We start from the raw sequence: 20,754 nt of genomic DNA, 5'->3' as shown, positions 1-20,754 counted from the left end.
AATTGAGTACTTGGCATTGAAGCAGAAATTGTCGAGATTAACAGTTGAGTCCACGGTTCCAAGTTCAGCTCCCTGAGCTACACTGCTACACCTGGGAGTTATCAGCTGGGAGTCAGGTTAGGTAGCTGAAACCCTAGGGACCTTGAGATAATGCCTGGCAACAATGTAAACTTTGAAACAAATCTATATTATTCTCAGAATTGCAAACACAATGGGAGCAGCCTAAAGATTCAAAAAGGACCACTCTGTCTAAGTGTTCTAGGGAACTTGATTTCTAGGTCCTTTGATGTCCAATGCTGTTTTTCAAAGTCTGTGTGTATCCCCCCCCACCCCACCCCCACTTCCCTAAATTTTATGTTGGAAGTCCTGAGGCCCATGTTTTTTTCCAAAGCCTGGTGTCGTTCCTCCAGGAGCTTGGTGATGCAATTGGTTCTGAAATGGGTTATTAATCACAAGGCCAGCAGACCAAACCAAGGAAGACAGATGGGGCTTCCAACTTCTGGGAAGATGTACAGCCTCAGAAAGCCACAGGGGGCAAGTCGACTCCATTCTATAGAGTTGCTATGAGTTGGAATCGATGTGTAGGCAGCTAGGTTTGTTTTGGGTTGCATGACTTTTCTGATGAGTTCTGGTGGTACTGCGGATTAGACTTTGGGCTATGAAATACAAAACTGATGGCTCCAACCCACCAGCAGCAACAAGGAGAAAAAATACAGCTGTCTGCTCCCCCCAGAGATGTAGTTGAAGGAACTCTACATAGGGCCCTAGGAGTTGGGACTGATGCAGTGGCAGGGTTTTGGTTTTTTATTTTTGCTTCTTGACTCACCTAGGGTCAGCCAGCTACCTGAAACAGTCAGTGACTGAATTACCTATGCACGTAATATTATTCTATTAGTCAAATTGTTCATGGCATTGACTCTAGCTCCTGGAAATTTTATAAATCACAGAAGAAAACATAATTTGCTCCACCATCTTAATTATCATTGATATATTTGAGTCTATTGTTGTAGCTGTTGAGTGTTTCAAAGTAGAGGGTGCATCTTCCCATAGTTTGTTCAACAGCGTGATGTTTGGATCGGTAAACTTTTCATTGGCTAATTTTGGGGAGTTGATTACTAGGCCTTTCTTCGTAGTGTGTGTTAGTCTGGAAGAGCTGCTGAAGTCTAACCAGCATGGTGGGCCCTACGGCTATTTGAAATACTGGTGACACGGTTTCCAGCATAATGACAACACACAAGCCCCCACAGCACATGCAGTTGACAGCTAGAAAGTGGAGATTTAAGGTAGATATTTAATTTGTTTTTATCTTATAATTCAAGATTTAAGAATATTTTGAGAAAATAATTTAAAGAAAATATACAGGCTCTTCAAGAATTTTGAGGAAAGTTAGAAGCTAAAATGACTCTTGTAATTGAAAACTGTAGCATAGGTTGACCAGAAGCTAATGAGCTCTCTTTCTGGATATAGGCCTCCTTATGCGAGCCTTTAAAACAGCTCAGGGACATGAGTTTGTTTCGAGAAAGCAGTCATGCCTTTACTTTTGATTTTCTTTCTTTGATATTAGCAAGATCTTACTCATTGAACTGTGGAGTATAACTTTTGTCCTCTACTTAATTACATCAAGTGTTAAGGAAACAATTAGTACAATAAAAAGTCATTGAGTACATAGCATATGAAAAGAAATTATGTTAGGGGTAGGAAAATCAAACAATAGTACTACAATTTAGTAAGCAAACTGCTCAGTATGAAGTTGATGATCTGAAATATAAACTCCCATGTAATCAACAATCAAAAATTGTAGAAAAGCCAAAATCATGACTAACTTTCAGTTTTTCCTCATGCTAGTTTTGCAGTCCTGAGAAGTTTTCACAAATCATTGTTAGATTTTTCGCTTTTATTAGCAATAATTTTATAATGATCACTGCTGAGGATTTTGGTGACAATTGGGGAACATGTTTAGGCCACAGCTTGGATGAATAAGTAATTAATCTATATGACTTGATAATGGAATACCTTCAAGAAGATGAAAGTGTAAAGGAGTTAACAGTAAACGGAGACAGAAGCAGGTGAATGTTGGCAAGTACAGAAAGATAGAAAAATCACCATGGGAAAGGTCCGTCACTGCATGGTCCTGTACCATCTTCACAAAGTGAGGTTTGAGCCCATGGTTACAACCAATGTGGGAATCGATCTTAATGAGGCTCTCACTCCATTTTGCGGACCCTCTACCAAGCACAATGTCTTCTCCAAGGATTCAGCCTCTTGATATCACATCCAAAATGCAGGAGATGAATTCCCATCATCCTCACTTCTGAAGGGCATTCTGGCCATAGTTACTTCAAGACAAACTTGTTTTTGTTGTGTCATAATTCGACATTCAATATTTCCCCCAATACTGTAATTCCAATGCACCAAGTCTGAGGTCTTCCTTATACATGCATATGGGGCAATTGAAAACACCACGGCTTGGGTTAGGCCCGTTAGCCCCCAAAGTGACATCTTTTTCTCTTTAACACTTCAACAAATTTGCACAATGCAATATATCATTTGATTTATCAGCTGATACTTCCATGGGCGTTGATTGTGGATACAAGTAAAATGAAATCCCCTACAATGTCAATCTTCCCCCAAACCGATTTGTCATGATGGTGTTTATTGCTCTAGCTCTGAGAACTTTTGTTGAATTCACATTCAAGTGTAATTCATACTGAAGGCTATAGTCTTTGATCTTCATCAGTAAATGCTTTAACTCCTCTTTGCTTTCTGTGCCATCTACACATCTCAGATTATTCCTGGGGCTTCCTGCAGTAATGATGCCTGTACCCTTCATAAAGTCTAGTTTCTCAGATTGGTTGCTTTACATATTGACTTAATGTCATGAAAAGATACAACCCAAAGGCATACCTTTCCTGATTTTGAACCCCTTATTCTCTGCTTGAATGAGCACTTGGGGCACTGTCAAATAATGATCAGGCTGCTAACCACAAGGTGGGCATTTCAAGCCCACCAGCCTCTCCACACAAGAAAGATTAAGATGTCTACATCTGTAAAGACTTAAAGTCTCACGAACCGTTTACAGGGCTGCTGTGAATCAGAGTTGACTTGATGGCAATGGGGTAGACCCTTTCGTACTGTTTCAACCCTGACTCCTGCTCCATGCACAAGTTCTCTGGGAGCACAATTACGTGTTCTGGGTTCTTAATTCTTCAATTTTCATTCTTATCAATGTTATCCATATGTTGTTTCAATATATACAGTGGAATGCCTTTTCATAGTCAATAAAACACAAGTAAACATCTTTCTAGTCTTCTCTCCTTTCAGCCGAGACTCATCTGATGTCAGCAATGATATCCCTTATTCCGGGTCTTCGTTTGTCCGCCTTGAATTTCTGTAACTTCCTATTAATGGATTGCTGCAACTTGTCTCTCATTGTCAGCAGGAATCTTCACTTGCATGTGACACTAAAGGTGGTATTTGATCATTTCTTCATTCTGTTAGGTAACCTTTCTTTGAGATGAGCATAGATATGGATGTCTTCCAGTCAGTTGTCCAGGTGGCTGCCAGCACCACATCCATTTTTTAAAAACACTTGATATCCCTTTAATTCATGGAGACTTGTTTTTCATTAATTCCCTCAGTGAATTTGCGCTTCTTTTTTCAACAACTTCAATCACTGATAATCTCCTATATCTTGAAATGATCTCATGTTGACCAATTATTTTTGGTGTATTTACTCTGTATTCTTTCCTTTTCTGTTTGCTGTGCCCCAAATCACTCACCCTCTTTTACAACCCTTCAGTATTGCAGTTGGAGATCTTCCCTCTGCTCTTTCATCTTGAGTAGGGCTGAGCATGTTTTTCTCTTTTGATTTACAAGCTCTGTGCCTTTACACATTTTATTATAATATTTTCTTTGAATTTTGAGCCACCATAAGACATCCTCTGTTCATCTCTTTTATTTAATCATTTCCCCTTTACTCTTTGGCTGATCGACTTTCAAGAGTAAGTCTTCCTTCGTCTCTGGCTTCCACTCTCTTTTCTGTCTTCTGAATAACCCGGGGCCCTCTCGTGCCCGATAGTCTTGATATCATCCCAGAATGCCTCTACACCAGGGTCACTAGTGCTCAAAGTGTCAAACCCGTTGTTGATATTGTTTCCAAATACAGGTGAGATAAACCCACAATCATATTGTGACTCCTCCAGACTTGTTTTACCCTCTTTAATTTTAAACTGAATTTGCATATGAACAATTGATGGTCTATCCTGTATCTGTTGAGCTTTTACATTGTCTTTTCTCACAGATGTAGTCCATTTGATTCCTGTGTGTTCCATCTATCAAGTTCTACGTGTATAGTCAATGTTTATATTGTTGGAACAACAAAAAAGGCATTTTCAATGAGTAAGTCATTGGTTTTGCCAAGTTTTATCACAGGATTTCATTATTTTTCTATTACCATATTTTCCAACTACTGATCCTTCCACTTTGTGTCCAATGTTCGCATTCCAGTCGTCATTAGCTAACAATGCATCTTGATTAGAATATAATCAACCTGACTGAACAGGTTTGTAGGATTCTTCCATTTCTCCATCATTGGCCGTACTGGTTGGGATGTAAATTTGAATAACACTAACAACTGGTATTCCTGGTAGCTCTATGGATTCCATCCTACCAGTCAGCATGGTACCTGAAGACAGACCTGGGAATGATCTTTTTGATGATGAATGAAATGACATTACCTTTCAATCTGTCATGTCCTGCCTAGTAAACCGTATAACTGTCTGATTCAACGTGGCCAATACCAGTCCATTTCAGCTCACAAATGACCAAGATATTGAATTGTATGTACTCCACTCAATTTCTGAAGACTTCAACTGTCCCAGAGTCATACAGACTTCATACATGTAACATTCTGGTTACTAATGACTCTCCGCAGCTGTTTCTCGCCATGTTCAGTCCTTCCAGCACAGCAAATGCAGCCCTGAAAGCTTTAGTCCAGCATCATTAAGGCGACTCTACTTGAGGAGACAGCTCATCTCCACTTGTAGTTTCAGTGACGCCCAGCATAAGAGGCTTGCTTACCTTCCGTCATTATACCACACAATGTTCAAGTGGTATGCATAAGATTTTTTTCCCCCAATGTGGTCCTCCTTCTGTCTCTTCTTCCTAATCTGTCTTAATCTGGACACTCAGTGAAAACCTGCCAACCACAGATTACCTCGCTGCTCTTTGAACCACAGAATGACAAACTGACAGCCAAGCAGATACTCAGAGCGGAGTTTGAAATCAGAATCAGGCATCTTAGAAACTTTGAGAATTATTTGCATTATGTTAGCCTGGGTTGACTAGAGAAACAAATTCAGATATACTTATATATGTGTAAGAGAGAAGTTTATATCGAAGAGCAATTTTACATTAAGAAAACATCACAGCCTGGTCCAGATCAAGTCCATAAGTCCGATATTAGCCCATATGTCAATACTAGTCCATACATTCCTCTTTAGACTCACGCAGCACATGCAATGATGCCAAATGCAGCAAGATCACAGGTGAGTGGGTGGAAAGTCTTGTGGACCCAGTGGCAGTGGAAGTATCTCAGTGCTGGTGTGGGTCTCCACGTTGCTTCTCCAGCTCTAGGGCTCTGTCTGCCATCAGTGTGTCTCCAAGTGGCTTGTCAAGAAGAATGTCTCACAGGGAGACAAGCAGAGAGTGTCTGTGTCCCGCCTCCAGTGAGCTCTTTTATCTCCATAGCACCTCCAAGTAAGGTCATCGAGCAGGGACTGGCTTGGCTAAACTCCACCCCTTCACTCTGAATGGACTCGAGGTGGCACCAGATAAATTTCATATTAAGTAGATTATTAACTATAACCACTTATAAACACATTCAATCATGATAAGAGTACCCTTTTTAACTCATCGTGTGAAGTCAGCGGCTTGGGTGGGTTGGGAGAATGGCTTTCTCAGGAAATCTGCTTCTAGGAATGTGCTCTCTTGATTCTTCCCTTCCCCAGTTCTTACCTTATTTGTAGCCACTGCTACAGTGATGACAGAAACAACAAGTGAAAATAGACCTTACTTTTTTGTCTACCTTTTCATCCATGTCTAGAATTATGCTTCTTTAACCAAGTGCTCATTTAAGAGTTAAACTAACTATACTCCCAAGCATATCAATTGATAACCCCAATCCATTCACATTTCTATTTTTTCTAGTTTCCATGAATTAAGAGAAATGCTGCTTTGCCTGAATACTAGCAGACTATCTGCAAACAGCTAGTGCTAATTTCTAATATAAATCCTATTAAATTTTCAGATATGTAAAATTCAGACATTTGAAGTCTTACAATGTCTCAGTCTTAGCAGACAGCATTCTTTTCATTGCTTGGTCCATCCCTAACCTTTTTCGCCCTCGGAAAGCAAATGACATAAGTGATTTTAAAATTGAATCAATCTTGACTAAGAAAGAACAAAAATAGCTAATGTCTTTCTCATCCTCATGGCCATCCTGCCGGGCAGATACTATTGCTCGTCTGTTTGAGAGCATTCATTCTATGTTGCTAATCCCCAATGAATATGAAAAAAATAATCTCTTCACAGCCAACAATTGACAATAAGGAACACATTTCTCATTTGAATAGACAAGGTAAACAGGTTTCCACCAGTGCAGCTATAGCTGCCTTGAGTGTGTTGTGCCCTGGGCAGACACTGCTGGTTCATTCTTAGGTCACGGCTCCCTCATGTCTTCATGTCTATTACTGGGCCAGATCTCAGACTGACATTTCAGACAGCCTCCTGTCTTTAAGGCCATTCTGCCACCTCCCATGGCATCATTATTTAAAGAAATGGGCAAATCCCCAATTAAAACATTCCAGGTGTAAAGGTCTCGCGGAGAGAGAGAATTGAGGAATGAATGGGATTTGTGGATCTAAGTGGGGCTTCCTTAGCCTTCCATTTTCATTGTGAAATTACAGTGTTTGCTCCCCACATAAATCTTTATGTCATAAGTGTGTTTACTATAGTAACCCCAGTGCAGATGCTATACATAACTGAATATTAAAGTTCACAAATCATGGGGCAGAGGAGGCAGGGAGGGAGACACTTCAGTGTGGCTGCCTCTGTGCTCTCAGCAGAGATGAATCACACTCTCTTGGCTCTGAGCTTTTATTACCATGAAGCCTCCCTACCTCCTCACTCTTTTTCTCCCCTTGATTTTGCGTCCTCTCCCTTCCAAGGCCATCTGTTCTCCGAGTGTCTTAACAACTCTATTATCATAAGACTGATTTTCCCTTCTCCTCCATTTTGCGTTGGAGGCTGATGCAATAAATGAATCTCTCAGAGGCCACCTCAATTTATTTTCGAACAAGATAATTCTGTGAAAGAATGGAAAGATTAAATAAGCAAACAGATAAATAATCTTCAGACCCGAGACCACCCCACCTTCTTTCCTTTCCTTCTCCTCCCCTCCTGTCTCCTATCCTTTCTCCTGTTCACCTATTTTTGTTTATAGGATAGGTGTGTGTGTGTGTGTGTGTGTGTGTGTGTGTGTGTGTGTGTGTGTGTGTGTAAAGGGCCCATTGAAGCCAATCCGCCTCTGGTCGAATGATCAAATATGAGCCAAATTGTTAAGACATTTCTTTCATTTTCAACGTATGCTTAGAATGTTCATCCAGAAATAACATTCTTTAATTGTACTTATTTGGTATTGATAATATATTGCTTGTGTATTATAATAATTATATTTACAAGCACATGGATTCCGAGTGAGTCCACATTGCCTACCCTTTACTTTAGACCGAAATGTGAAAGACGCCTGTTGTTAGCCAGCTTTCAACCTTTACACTGTTATTTTCTTACGGATGGAACTCTTCATGCAACTAATTTGATGGGCTTGGAATAATGTCATAAAATAGCAATAGAATTTTTCAGTGATAATGGATAGAGGAATTAGAATGAACAATCTAGACAATGAGAAATATTAGAGAACTTTGTATTATTTAGTATTAAAAATGTTTTTCTCTCAAGTGCCTTGACGGAATAGACCTTCTGGTGTTAAATGATAGTGACTTGGCCTCAGTTGTCTTTCTTGTTCTCAAAGCTGGTGTTTCTTTCCTCCTCCCAACTCCCTCTTGTATAAACTATAACCAATTCAAGTATGCAGTCTGTGGAGCTGATGTTCTTAAGGGCTTAAAATAGGCGAAGCATATTAAAGGAAGATGTTGACTATGTACTAGGTAGCCGGAGGGAAGGTAGCTGGTAACCTTAATTTTAATCATAATATGTACTGTATTTTTAATAATAATTTTAATTAGCTCAGCAAGTGAAAGCCACTATGAGAAAGGATTAGAGTGTGTACTGAGCACCCTGTCACAGACAGGACACGTAAAGAAGGTGAAAGGGAGGGTACAAATTACAGACGTGTGCCTCTCACAATCGCAGGCCTGGGGCAGGCCTCTCAGCTTGGCGTTTCCCCAGCCTTCCTTGATTGGGTGCTCCCAACTGGCTGCAGCTGGTTTCTATCTTGTTTGAGAAACAGAGCATCTTTCTGAATGCAGGAATGACTTATCTGCTTTTTTGGTTTTCTAGTTCGATTCCCAGCTGAAAGTTTACCTTTCCATCCTAGACATATTGAATCAGAATCTACAGTTTAACTAAATCAACTTTTCCTATATAGGTATATAAGAATTATAAAAATGATCTGGAGTTCTTGTTAATCTGTCGGTTCTGACTCGGTATATCTGGAGTAAAAAGGTAAATGTGTACCAGGGGTAAAACCAGAAAGACTCAGTTTGAAGCTCTTGGTTTTGTCCCATATTATCTAACACATGGGTGTATGTGTGTGTGTTGCTTGCACACACACACACACACACACACACACACACACCCTGAGGATTTTACACAAATCGTAGTGAATTACTGTCACCTGTTGGGATCACTTATAATTTTGTTCTCTCAATATAAAGCAAAAACTCCCAAATGCATTCAATATATATTATTTTTAGCAGTATATATTAATTACATTTTTTCCTTTTGTTTGAATTTAAAAGACCTAGTTATAAATTTTAGCTAATGTTTGCTTTAAGAAAAATCTACATGTTCAAAGAATTTCTCTCTCAGAAAGCTGTGTTGGGATAATTCCATGGATTCTCAGGTACTTGGCATGGTTAATAGCTTGCGTTCAGGAAGAACCTTCTTTTATAGCATTAGGTGAGTTGTTTAATTTCTCTGCCACTTGCTATTTCCACCTAAAGTCATGAGTCATACATTTCTTTCCAACATGTGTGGGAACAGTTCATAATCTTATTTTAAAAGTGTATTGTAAAGTACTTGTAGGGTGCGTTAAAATAATTACAATAGAGATCCCCTCATAGAGGGGCTTAGGAGAGGAGATGGGTTAATTAGGGTGTGAGGTAGTATCGATGAAGAACACAGCTTTCCCCCAGATCCTGGATGCTTCCTCCCCCCAACTACCATGATCCGAATTCTACCTTGCAGGGCTGGATAGGACAGAGGCTGTACACTGGTACATATGAGGGTTGGAGGTACAGGGAATCCAGGGTGGATGATACCTTCAGGACCAAGGGTTTGAGGGACGATGCTGGGAGAGTGGAGGGTGAGTGGGTTGGAAAGGGGGAACTGATTACAAGGAGCCACATGTGACCTCTTCCCTGGGAGAGGGACAGCAGAGAAGGGGGGAAGGGAGACCCCGGATAGGGCAAGATATGACAAAATAACGAGGTATAAATTACCAAGGGCATATGAGGGAGGGTGGAAAGGGGAGGGAGGGGGAGGGAGGGGGGGGGAAAAAAAGAGGACCTGATGCAAGGGGCTTAAGTGGAGAGCAAATGCCTTGAGAATGATTGGGGCAGGGAATGTATGGATGTGCTTTATACAATTGATGTATGTATATGTATGGATTGTGGTAAGAGTTGTTTGAGTCCCTAATAAAATGTAAAAGTAGAAAAGAGAAAAAAATGATTAGGGCAAAGACTGTACAGATGTGCTTTATACAATTGATGTATGTATATGTATGAACTGTGAAAAGAATTGTATCAGCCCCAATAAATTGTTAAAATAAAAAAAGAAGATATTGCTGAAATAAATTACATTTCTAGACTGCAAAATAAAATTAAAAAAAATAATTACAATAAATCCTGGTCCAATTTAAAAAGAAATCATGCAGAAAGGCAAAATGACCCATATAAAAGGAACAAACACACATACACATATATGTGCATATATACATATGTGTGTGTGTAGCTTTCTAGATTCTTTGTAGGGTTCCATGGGTCTGAATTGACTCGATGGCAGTGAAATTGTTTTCGTTTTTCTAGACTATCTCTTAGTCACTTATTAGAGTGTTTTACCACATGTGCTCTTGGGAAGACTGGGTGAAACAGAGTGAGCATATGCAACATGTAGACAGCGTATCACTCCACGTAGCCACTTTATTTGTTCCCCGGGAGACACAAAGATGCAACCCAACCTCAGTATTGCTGGGTGGTTTCCATGTAAAATAAAGTAGCATAAGAAGATTGGAGACTAGGGGAAATCTGTCAACTTAATTAAAGAAATATTTGAAAATCTTTGACTTCCAAATATCATCAAAACCAAGGAAACAGCCAAATATTAAAGGTTTACCTTACAGCTTGCAAATCACATCAATAACAACTTCTGTCAGTGTGGCCTGAGGAACTTACTATTCTCACAAAATGCTCACTGCATAACCGTGGAAATGTTGGTGAATTTTTCAGGGCCAAAATTCTGTCCATTCTTAAAGGTCAAAATGCATCTTTCAATGATAGCCATCTGGTAGCATCCTCCTGATATGGAGATTGAGATTTCTGAAGGTTGTCTTTGCAAACCAGTGCTCTTACGCCATAAAACATCACTCCTATTCTTCTTGAAACAGCCAGTTCAAAACATGATTTTTCTCCCCAGGATACCAGCCAGTCTTGTCTGGTCAACAGGGGTTCCAAAGCCTCATAGGAGTGCAGCAGCCACCTCAAAGCCAGAGTGTGATGAGCAACCAACAAGGAACTCCGGTGCAAAGCGTGATGGTCTCCTATCCAACAATGTCTTCTTATCAGGTGCTGGGGAAATTGTGGGTCAGGAAACAGCACTTGTCAAAGTGGAGAGTGTTGGCACACCCTTGGCTGAAGTCAACTGGGCAGTGGAGGCTCAATTTAGCCAGTGTGGATCATTGTCTTTCAATTGAAACTATAATAGATATGAAAGGGGAGAGATGTGCTTGTGTAGCTGCCATGACGTTTGAATAACCTGCTAAGTGTCTTTCTATATAAACTTTCTATTAATGGAAGAAAATTCTTGAATCTAAATTTTTATTCATGAAGCTCTTTGGGGTGTTCTATTGATATTTTGTTTCTTGATAGAAAGCTTTCATGAGCTATTCCTCGGGTGTACATTTTTATATACTTTCAAATAAACATTTGTTTTACCATAATTCTCAGTTATATTTTAATGGCATCTCAGATTCATTAAAAGGGCTTTTGTGGGATCTAACAGTTGCAATTTTCATATCAAACCCAAGTTGGATATCTATAAAGTGCTACGCACTATTTTGTGACTTGTCTCCTGGAACATTCCGGAAGTGGAAGTGAAGGGTTAGTGAAATATTGTCATTAAATCTAGTTATCACAGTTCCTTCTGACACTAAAAAAATCTGCCCTGGGTCCTCACAGACCCTGTTCTATCCTTGTTCAGATTATATCAAGATCTATCTATAGCTCCAAATTAGATGGTCTCTAAAACTTCAGATGAGAATGATTATTGATTAATTCCTGGGATGAATCGCCCTCTTATTATGAAAGGCTACCGACTTCTGAGTTCCAACTTCCTACTTTGCCTAAAACCAGAATGGGAACAGGATTTTCTAATCTGCGAGGAGACCGAGATCACAGACCCTGGAGGGAATCAAGAGAAGCAGGAAAGAACTAGCTCCCCCTGCCCTGCACTCCAAGCATTGGTACCGGGCACTCTAAGTGACATGTGTGTCCCTTATACATGCCATTATCTATGGAGCCTGAATCAGAGGTTTCAGAAATTACTCACTCAGCACCCCCTGGCAATGAAGAGCTTCTGTACTACAACACATCATCCAGAACAAAATGTAGATAGCTGTTTTTGCAGCCCCACCCCCAACATCCCCTGGGAGCAGTTGCACCCCTTTGAGAAACACTGGTCTAGATGAGCAGAGAGGTGATGTGACTTGCTGAATGTGAACGAGCTAATGAGTGGCTCAGTGGCGATTGGTGGCCTGTTGAGCTCATGCAAACACTTTCCGTTTTTCATGCAGAATTCTCTCTTGTGTCTTCCTACAGGTGCCAATGACCCAAGGTTCTCAAGGACTGCCCCAACAGTCATACCAACAGCCAATCATGCTACCTAACCAGACAGGTCAAGGGTCACTCCCAACAACTGGAATACCTGTTTACTGTAATGTCACACCGCCAACCCCTCAGAACAGCCTGCGGCTGATTGGCCCCCACTGCCCCTCCAGTACTGTCCCGGTGATGTCAGCTAGCTGCAGGACAAACTGTGCAAGCATGAGCAATGCAGGATGGCAGGTCAAGTTCTGAGAGCTCTGGTTGTGGTCCATTTCTTCAAACATTGCTCATGGCCTTGAAGGGAAGAGGTGCCACGTGGAAAAGTTGGCCGAGGACTTCACTATTCTCTTAACACTCAACTGGTTGCTGCTGGTATTCTGTACAAAACAAAGACTGATACACATCTTAGCTGGTTAACGGTGCATATTTCTGTCATGTCTGCTAGGTATACCTTTACAGCTTAGCTAGTGACATGAATTCATCAAGGTAAGATTTTTTCCTACCACTGAATACCACTGTGTAGACGATAATATCTCTAATTTGAATTAGTTTTGTACTCTGTGTTGAGTTTGTGATGAGAAAAGTATTTAAAAAAATCTATACTGAAATTACCTTGTACCAAAGCTGTAAGGGGAAAAGAAGAAGTGATGAATGGAAGGAATAATTTATATACACTATAGAGTTTTCTTTTTTAATGGATACATACTGTATTGTAGTGTTTAATCGAAATAAAGTTATTTGACCTTATGGAGGAAGGTCATTTTTACTACCAGTTTGGCTCACTTGCTCTTCTCATGTGTGTTTTATTAAGTGTCTCTGGTTTCCTCGTTGAGCATGATCTAACGAATACAACACTGAAAATGTCTTCCAGGTTGGGCCACGTCATAGGCAAACACTTAGCTGTCATTTCTAGTCATCTGACTACTACTACTACTACGCGGGCCAAGATAAGATGACATATATTCCTTTCTTTCGTTGAAGGCACACTTTTTAAATGTACAATTATTTTTTAGTTTTAAGATATTTAAATACATAGAGCTATCATTCAAGGAAGCCTGGTAGAGCAACAGTTAAGTGCTCCACTATGGACTGAAAGGTTGGTGGTTTGAAACCACCCAGTGGCTCTGCCAGAGAGAAGCCCTAGTGATCTGCTTCCGTTAGCATTAAAGCCTCAAAAAATCCATGACACAGTTATACTTTATCACCTGGGATAGCTTTGAATCAAAATTGAATCAGCTACACCCAACCATCAAACACTAACTTGTCATTTCTGGGGCACCTGTTCTGGGAATGCAAGGCCACACTCCCTCTAGCATATCTTGTGTCAGTTAACTCTTGCTGAATGTAGTGAGCAGAAAGCACCCTTTGGGATAATTTTGTCACATGGGGTCACTAAGAGCAGAAAATCCACTTGACGGCTCCTAAGAACAACCATAACTAGCTATCAGTCACTAACCCATAAAATCTGAGTGTGGGAGGCAATACCAACTACTCTTCACCTTCATTCTGGTTCTACCATATTCCTGGGAAACAAGGTGCCTTTCTTCAGAGGGATTATAAAACCAGGCACAATCTAACTCCACCAGTTACATAAGGTCATGCAATTTAAATATACAATAAATATCACTAGTTTTAACACTAGTCTCTGAGTAGCTCTAGGACACTATGTTTGTCCTTGTAACTTAAAACAAAATGTAATAATAATTCAGTCACAAAAACAGAGGAAATTGGCAACAATACTTAGAAGACTATGACTGGTTAATCCCCAAAACAGCTACCCTTCTAGAGCTACTCCAGGTACAGTAGAGTTATGACAGTCCCTGCAAAATAATCACAGAGCCCTGTCGAGCCAGCTCTCATCCTTCTGGGAGATATTTAATGGACAAAATAACCCCATAACTTTCACTTTATTATCACAGCACCATGGCTAATGTTTTGCATTTTATACTCTCTGCCTAAAATCATTATCGTTAATGAGAGGGATGTGGAAAGTATGTCCAGATAATTCCCAATGTTTTTCATATTGTATCATTCTCTATATTAGATTTTCCATTTTAATGTTCTTCAGGGGTAGATAAAAAGCATCTAATTAAGATCTCCACCCAAGAGATCAGCCTTCTCTAGTGTGATACTGTTTTCCTTTTTTTTTTTTAAGGGGCTCCTTTGTTCATATTCTCATTAGTCAGATTCCTTTCTCCGTATCTCAGTGTGCTGATATCTTCATCATTAATACATTCTAACCACAGGAAAAATGATCAAAATGTAAATTTTGCCTTTCTCTTTCTTTTTTTCTAGCTATACCATTAGACCAATCAATTGAACAGCCATTAAACCAAAATCTGCTCTTAGAAGGAGTAATGTGTTTTTTTCCAATTAGTACTTTCTTTAATTGAAGGAGAATATTGAACCATATTGATTTGGTTTCAGAATATATTCTTCATTTGGCCTTCTTATCTTGGAAATGATATAAACTGAAGGATCCAATAAAAGCCTGGATGTTCTTTTCATAGGATTCCGGGGGGTTCTGACCCTGTTTTTAAAGACTCCATTAATTGCTGAGCCTCCTGCCCATGAATTTGATTTTGACACTATGCTAGTATGGAAACAAAGGATCCCTGGTGACAGAGTAAGTTATGCATTGGGCTGCAATCATAAGTTCAGCAGTTTGAAGCCACCAGCCACTCTAAAGTGGAAAGAAGAGGGTCCCTGCTCCCATAAAGATTTACAACCTTAGAAATTCACAGGAACAAATCTACTCTGTCCTATTGGGTTGCTATGAGTCAGAATCGACTCTGTGGTCATGAGATTTTTGTTTTTGTTCTTTGCTTATTTCATAAAGATCTGGATATTTGGAATTGCTTTTATGGTTTCCTCTTGGGCTACTCTTCTCCTAATATAATTTCTTTCATGTTAAGATTTTTTTTTCTGTTGTATAAATCCATTTCATTTTTGTTTCATATTAAACCTTCTACTCTACTGTCAGCAAACATATATTGAGTATAACAGTTCTCTAAATCTTAGGTTATACTAACAGTTTTATATATTGTCTTTGTTCTTTAACATTGCGATAGTTTATATAACTCTATAGAGAGAGTGATACCTGGTTGTGTTAGACATGGTTCTCTAGAGAAACAAAACCAGAATGCTAATAATTTATATTTGTATGTATATATATATATTTATACAGAGAGATATATAACATAAGAAGTAAACAGTTAATGAAATTATAAAGCAGTACAAATGGCTCAGTGCAACTCACTCCTGTGAGACAGTTATGAGAGAATGGCAGTCCTTCAAGTCTCGAGGGCCGCCGGGTAGTCCTCTGTAGGGCAATTCAGGCTATCCGGCCACAGGCAGCAAACAGGAAGGCAGGTCTCTAAACAGTCAGCCAGATGACAGGGTCTAACAGTCCCCAGGTCAAGAGATGTGAATTCCAATGGTGTGGCGAAGCAGATCGTGAAGTAACCTCATATTACAGTGACACAGTCCATGGGCTAGGTGTCCCAAAGGTAGTGTAGCTTGCAAATTGAAGCAAAGAACAAGCAAGGCAGCTACACACTGGTCCGATGACCAAAGAGCTAGAGACAAACAAGGTGAGGCTCACATAGCCATTTATCTCTCCGCCCTTCAATTAATCCCACATGTGTTTATCGGGAAGGTTGGCACAATAAACTAACTACCTCACTGGTTTTATGAACGAAACATTTATAGATTTTGATTTACTGACAGGAGAACATTTTTTGTTGTTGTCCACAATGTTTAATAATTGGTTTAATCACAATCACATCTTTTAATTGCAGATGATTCCACTTATAAGCATATATTGAGATGTATGGATACATAGATGTCCGTCTACAGGTTTCCCTCACTACATGAAAATAGAACATTCCTATATGACCTTTTGTAAACTGAATAACATGAAGCAAAGAAACACCATTAATTAATTTATATGGTTAAAAAAATCACCTCTCAAATGACACACAAAACAATATAAACATAAAAAATCAGGAATTCTATGATACATGCACATAACTGTCTATGGTATAAACAATGTATGCATAGTGTATTCCTCAGGAACCCTAGTGGTATGGTGGTTAAATTCTGGGCTGCGATCCACATGGTCAGTGGTTCAAAACCGTCAGCAACTCCGAGGGAGAAAGACCGAGCTTTGTTCTCCAGTAAACATTTATGGGTTCAGAAACCCAAAGGGATTCACTATGAATCAGCAAAGACTCAATGGCAGTAGTCTGCATGTACTTCCCAGGGAGGGAGCCAGTCGGTCACTGTCGCCCCTTGGGGTGTGTGCTGCCTCTTCAGCAGCTCTCAGCAAAACAAACCTGGAGCTCAAGTTTTGATTTTCACCTGTTTTCATAAGAGCAGAAATCTTCTCTGGGTTTATTTTAATGCACACAGGTACTAATAATAAGTCTTTAGTAAAGGTGAAGTGGCATCAAGTGAACTTTCAAAGAGCTAAGAGTATCTGTCTACACACAAAAACCTACACACACCAAAAACTTCATGGAAAAGGAAAATGACAAAATAGTACAATTTCCCCACAAGCTTTTTAGAAGTAATCTCCTATATCATCACCCCTAACAACCCATTACAACTCTATGTGAGTATAAAAGGTATCAAGTGTGATGTGTTCACTAATTCATTTAGCAAACCCTGATTGCATACATGAATTTACCCTCAGAATATGGCTCCATTCAATACGATCGTGTAAATAAATTTGAACTCCTTGGGTTTATTCTAATACAGCTTATCACACATTTGGCTACTCCTTGATGGTGGAAAGTAAATGCTCTAATGAGGATGTCAGTGAATTTGACATAATGATCTTGTTTAAATATAGTCCAAAGGGTGTGGGGTGGGCAATTTATTTTGCAACATTATTGAAATGGATTTCTATATTACCATTAGAAAAATGAATCCAGTATATTTTAATCCAAATGGATTTTCAAGGACGATTTGAGGGACAAAGCAGTTACAATTGAGGAAGAAAGATTGTGGCAGCAGGAATAGATTCTGAGATTTAATAAATGCCTATTTAGACACTGCTTCAACTTTTCCAGCAGTGAGAATATAACAACATGCTCACATACCTCCAACTTCTTGTCATCTTATTCTGGGTCATGGCCACATGCAATCCTAGACACCATGTATAGACCTGTTCCTTAGCTGTGTCTCAGAACTTACATTACAGGTAATTTGGTCAGGTACAAACAAGAAGAATCCTATAGATAGCGTGAAATCTAAAGACTATCTTAGAAAAGCATTTTCCAAAATTTTTTTCATGTAATGCTTTTTCCTCGGAATATTTGTAATTGTTCCATGAAAAAGATTATTCCAAGGATGACTGTAAATGGGAAATGGAGTTAACCAAGGTTAAACAATCTTTTTAAAAACCTTTAACATATCACCTTAAATTATGACTCTCCAAGAGAAAGACATAATTGGCAGTATTTCTCAAGTTTATTGGAACATGAAGAAAATATCAAAAGACTATGATTGTAACGAACATATTTATAAAAACCAACAACATGATGGTAGAGAGTCCAAAAATAAGAACACATGTACAGTTCTTTTATTACTATAGAAACTATGCCATATATCAAAATGTAATATCACAACCATCCTTCCGATGTGACATCTTCTGGTCACAGCCTCTGGAGCGCACTGTTCTCTCTATGGACATATGAACTTAGAAAGGATAGTGCTGAGAATCCCTTACTTTTACTTTTTAAAATTCTTGATGTTGAACTTCAACTCTCTCAGTCTCTCCACATAGTATACAAATAAAATGCTTCTATTTCCAGAGATACATAGAGAGGGAAATGATAGATATACAGAGATAGATAGCATGACAGTTAAGCATTCAGCAGATAATGGAAAAGTTGGTAGTTTGAGCCTGTCTAGAAGCTCGGTTGAAAAAAGATCTTTCAAAAGTCAAGAAAATCCTAAAGAAAAGTTCTACTCTGTCACATGTGGTGACAATGAGTCAGAATCCACTCAACACCACCCAATACTAGCAACAATAAATACAAGTGTATAGATATGGTTTTGTATATAATTTTTATATACGTACATATATATATAGTTAGGTAGCATTATATAGAGAGAGACATAGTTGTCTCTAATAATCCTGTATGACTCTATGTGTCTATAAAAGATAAAAGCAATGATTTATACTGGCAATGATTTTTGCCAGTCTTTTATGAATATCATGACCCTCTGCCACAATGGTCCAATCTAAGAAATATATAAATCTTCAGAATACATCAATACAGTTAAGAGCTAAAATTATAGGAATTAGTCATAGTTCTCATATGAAAAAATGCATGTAACATATGGAATTTTAGAGAAAAAAACAGATTATTTTTCAGTTGTGGTTTTATTGGGCTTTTGAGTTTGACCATCTTGGATGGGTAATGTTTGGACATACAGAGAGAATGGATGGTTCATAACCCCAAGAGAACTGCCAGGAAGAAAAAGAAAGGAATTCAGGAAAACAGGGAATATAATTCAGGGCTGTGTGGTAGTTACTTAATCTGTTGTCAATTTGAGGCTTAAGAACAAAGAGGTGGAGTTTAGCCTGTCAATCACATCGCAGCTTGATGGAGGTGCTAAGGAGAAAAATAGCTCATTGGAGGTGGGACATACACTCATTCCTTGAGAGGCATGCCTGTTGAGAAGACGCATAGAGCTATGCTAGGGTTCTAGAGCTGAAGGAGCCACATGGAGCCCCCTGCCAGCACTGAGATGTTTCCATTGCCACTGGATCCACAAGACTTCCCACCCACTGGTCTGTGATTCATTTGGCATCATTGTATGTGTTTCGTGAGCCTGAAACGGAATTTGTAGATTGGTATCAGACATGGGCTAATACCAGACTTGATCTGCACTGGGCTGGGATGTTTTCTCAATATTCAATTGCTCTCGTATATAAAGCTCTTTCTTATACACCTATGAGTGTCTATGAATGTGTTTCTCTAGTCTATCCAGACTAACACAGTTGGCTAGAGTATAAGGAGACTGGTTAGACAAGCTAGAGAGAAGTATCAGGCATTTCAAAGTGAGCATGACTGACGTGGTCTTTTGTGCTGACCATAGAGGTAACAGGTAACCAGATTGTAGAATGCAAGGTAATATGATCTCATCCATGTTTCATAAAGAAGCGTGTACCTTGCAAAGTAAGATGGATTAGACATGAAAAGGCTTTTCAATCAGAAACCAGAGATGAGCATACTAATTGATCAAATTTGGCACTGAGCTATAACTACCATTAGCGTTATTGGAATAAGTCTGAAAGGAGTTCTCTCTCTTAACTTTTAACACCTAGTACTTCTATTGCAGGCACAGCAAAGTGTTAGACGTCTGTACCTCATTTAACCTTCTGACGTAACCCTTTGCCTCAAAACCCTGGATTAAGCCCCATCTAAAGGCCCAATTACGGCACTCTGTTGATGCAATGACTAACCTGAATGTGGTGAAAGCATTAAAGGGAGGGGTGCTAAGTCCCTTTCACACTATATTCAATTTCGATGCATAGTGACATCTGGTACTAACTTTTCATTTTCCATTGTTTTAAAATAATGAAAAACCATTGGTTATGATGGCTGACAAAATAATTTTTAGGTATGCTACTTCTGCCACATAAACTCACAAGTCTTTGTTGCTTCCCATATTATTTTTTCCAGTTTTTGTTTGTTTGTTTGGTTGGTTGTTTTCCCTCTTCAGGGAATAGGCACTAATCCTCGGTCTTTATGTTTGCTTCAAGTGTCGAGTATTTACCTTCTGCTTTCAGTGGGGTTTTCCAGCCACGATTATGTGGTAAGAGCTCACACCTTTGGCTGGGTTTTCTGCAGCTATGGCTGTTGTATGCACTGGGGCAAGTGGCATATGATACTTTTCCAACTGAGCAAAGTCATTTCCTGCTTGATGTCCTCCCAGATAAATGGTTCTTCTGGGTAAAATGATCCTTTCTCTAAGGGAATGCTAACCACATAGCCCTAATTGTAACAGCTCAAACCACTCTTTAGTGTATTCTTTTGTTGTTGTGTCATCTTGTTTTATTCATCTTACCCACAGTGTAGCCTGGCCCCTAAAGCATAGAAAGAAAGGAGAGAGAAAAGGAGGGGTCATAAGACAGAGCCCCAAACTTGATTCGATGGACAAGCCCTGCAGCGGTTGAAGTCACAGGGAAAACCCAGCTGGGTCTGGATATGATGCGTGCTCAGATGATGAGCAGGCTCAGATTCATTCGATGAATAGCATCCTAGTGGAGGGGGCTCCACTTTTGATACCCAGGGCCCTGTTCTTTTAGTTTCTGGTTTAATGCAAGGAGGGAGAAAAGGCACAGAAGTTCTGGAACTGAAAATGACACCCAGGTGCCATCAAGTCAGTTCTGAAGCCT

The 20,754-nt window shown here is 39.4% G+C and overlaps 1 protein-coding gene across 15 annotated transcripts in view; it reads left to right on the top strand.

The window, feature by feature from the left end:
* ARPP21 (cAMP regulated phosphoprotein 21) overlaps positions 1 to 12,590 on the top strand; it is a 116,030-nt gene extending 103,440 nt beyond the window's left edge. For all 15 annotated transcript variants that reach the window (XM_075548930.1, XM_075548928.1, XM_075548931.1 and 12 more), the window contains 2 exons: positions 10,933 to 11,081; positions 12,333 to 12,590. In XM_075548930.1, the coding sequence (XP_075405045.1) occupies positions 10,933 to 11,081; positions 12,333 to 12,590 (407 nt within the window). The remainder of the gene's footprint in view (positions 1 to 10,932; positions 11,082 to 12,332) is intronic.
* Positions 12,591 to 20,754: the final 8,164 nt, after the last annotated feature.

Source organism: Tenrec ecaudatus, chromosome 4 (assembly GCF_050624435.1).
Source record: "Tenrec ecaudatus isolate mTenEca1 chromosome 4, mTenEca1.hap1, whole genome shotgun sequence".
NCBI lineage: Eukaryota > Metazoa > Chordata > Mammalia > Afrosoricida > Tenrecidae > Tenrec > Tenrec ecaudatus.
This window is presented reverse-complemented; position numbering and strand designations above follow the sequence as displayed.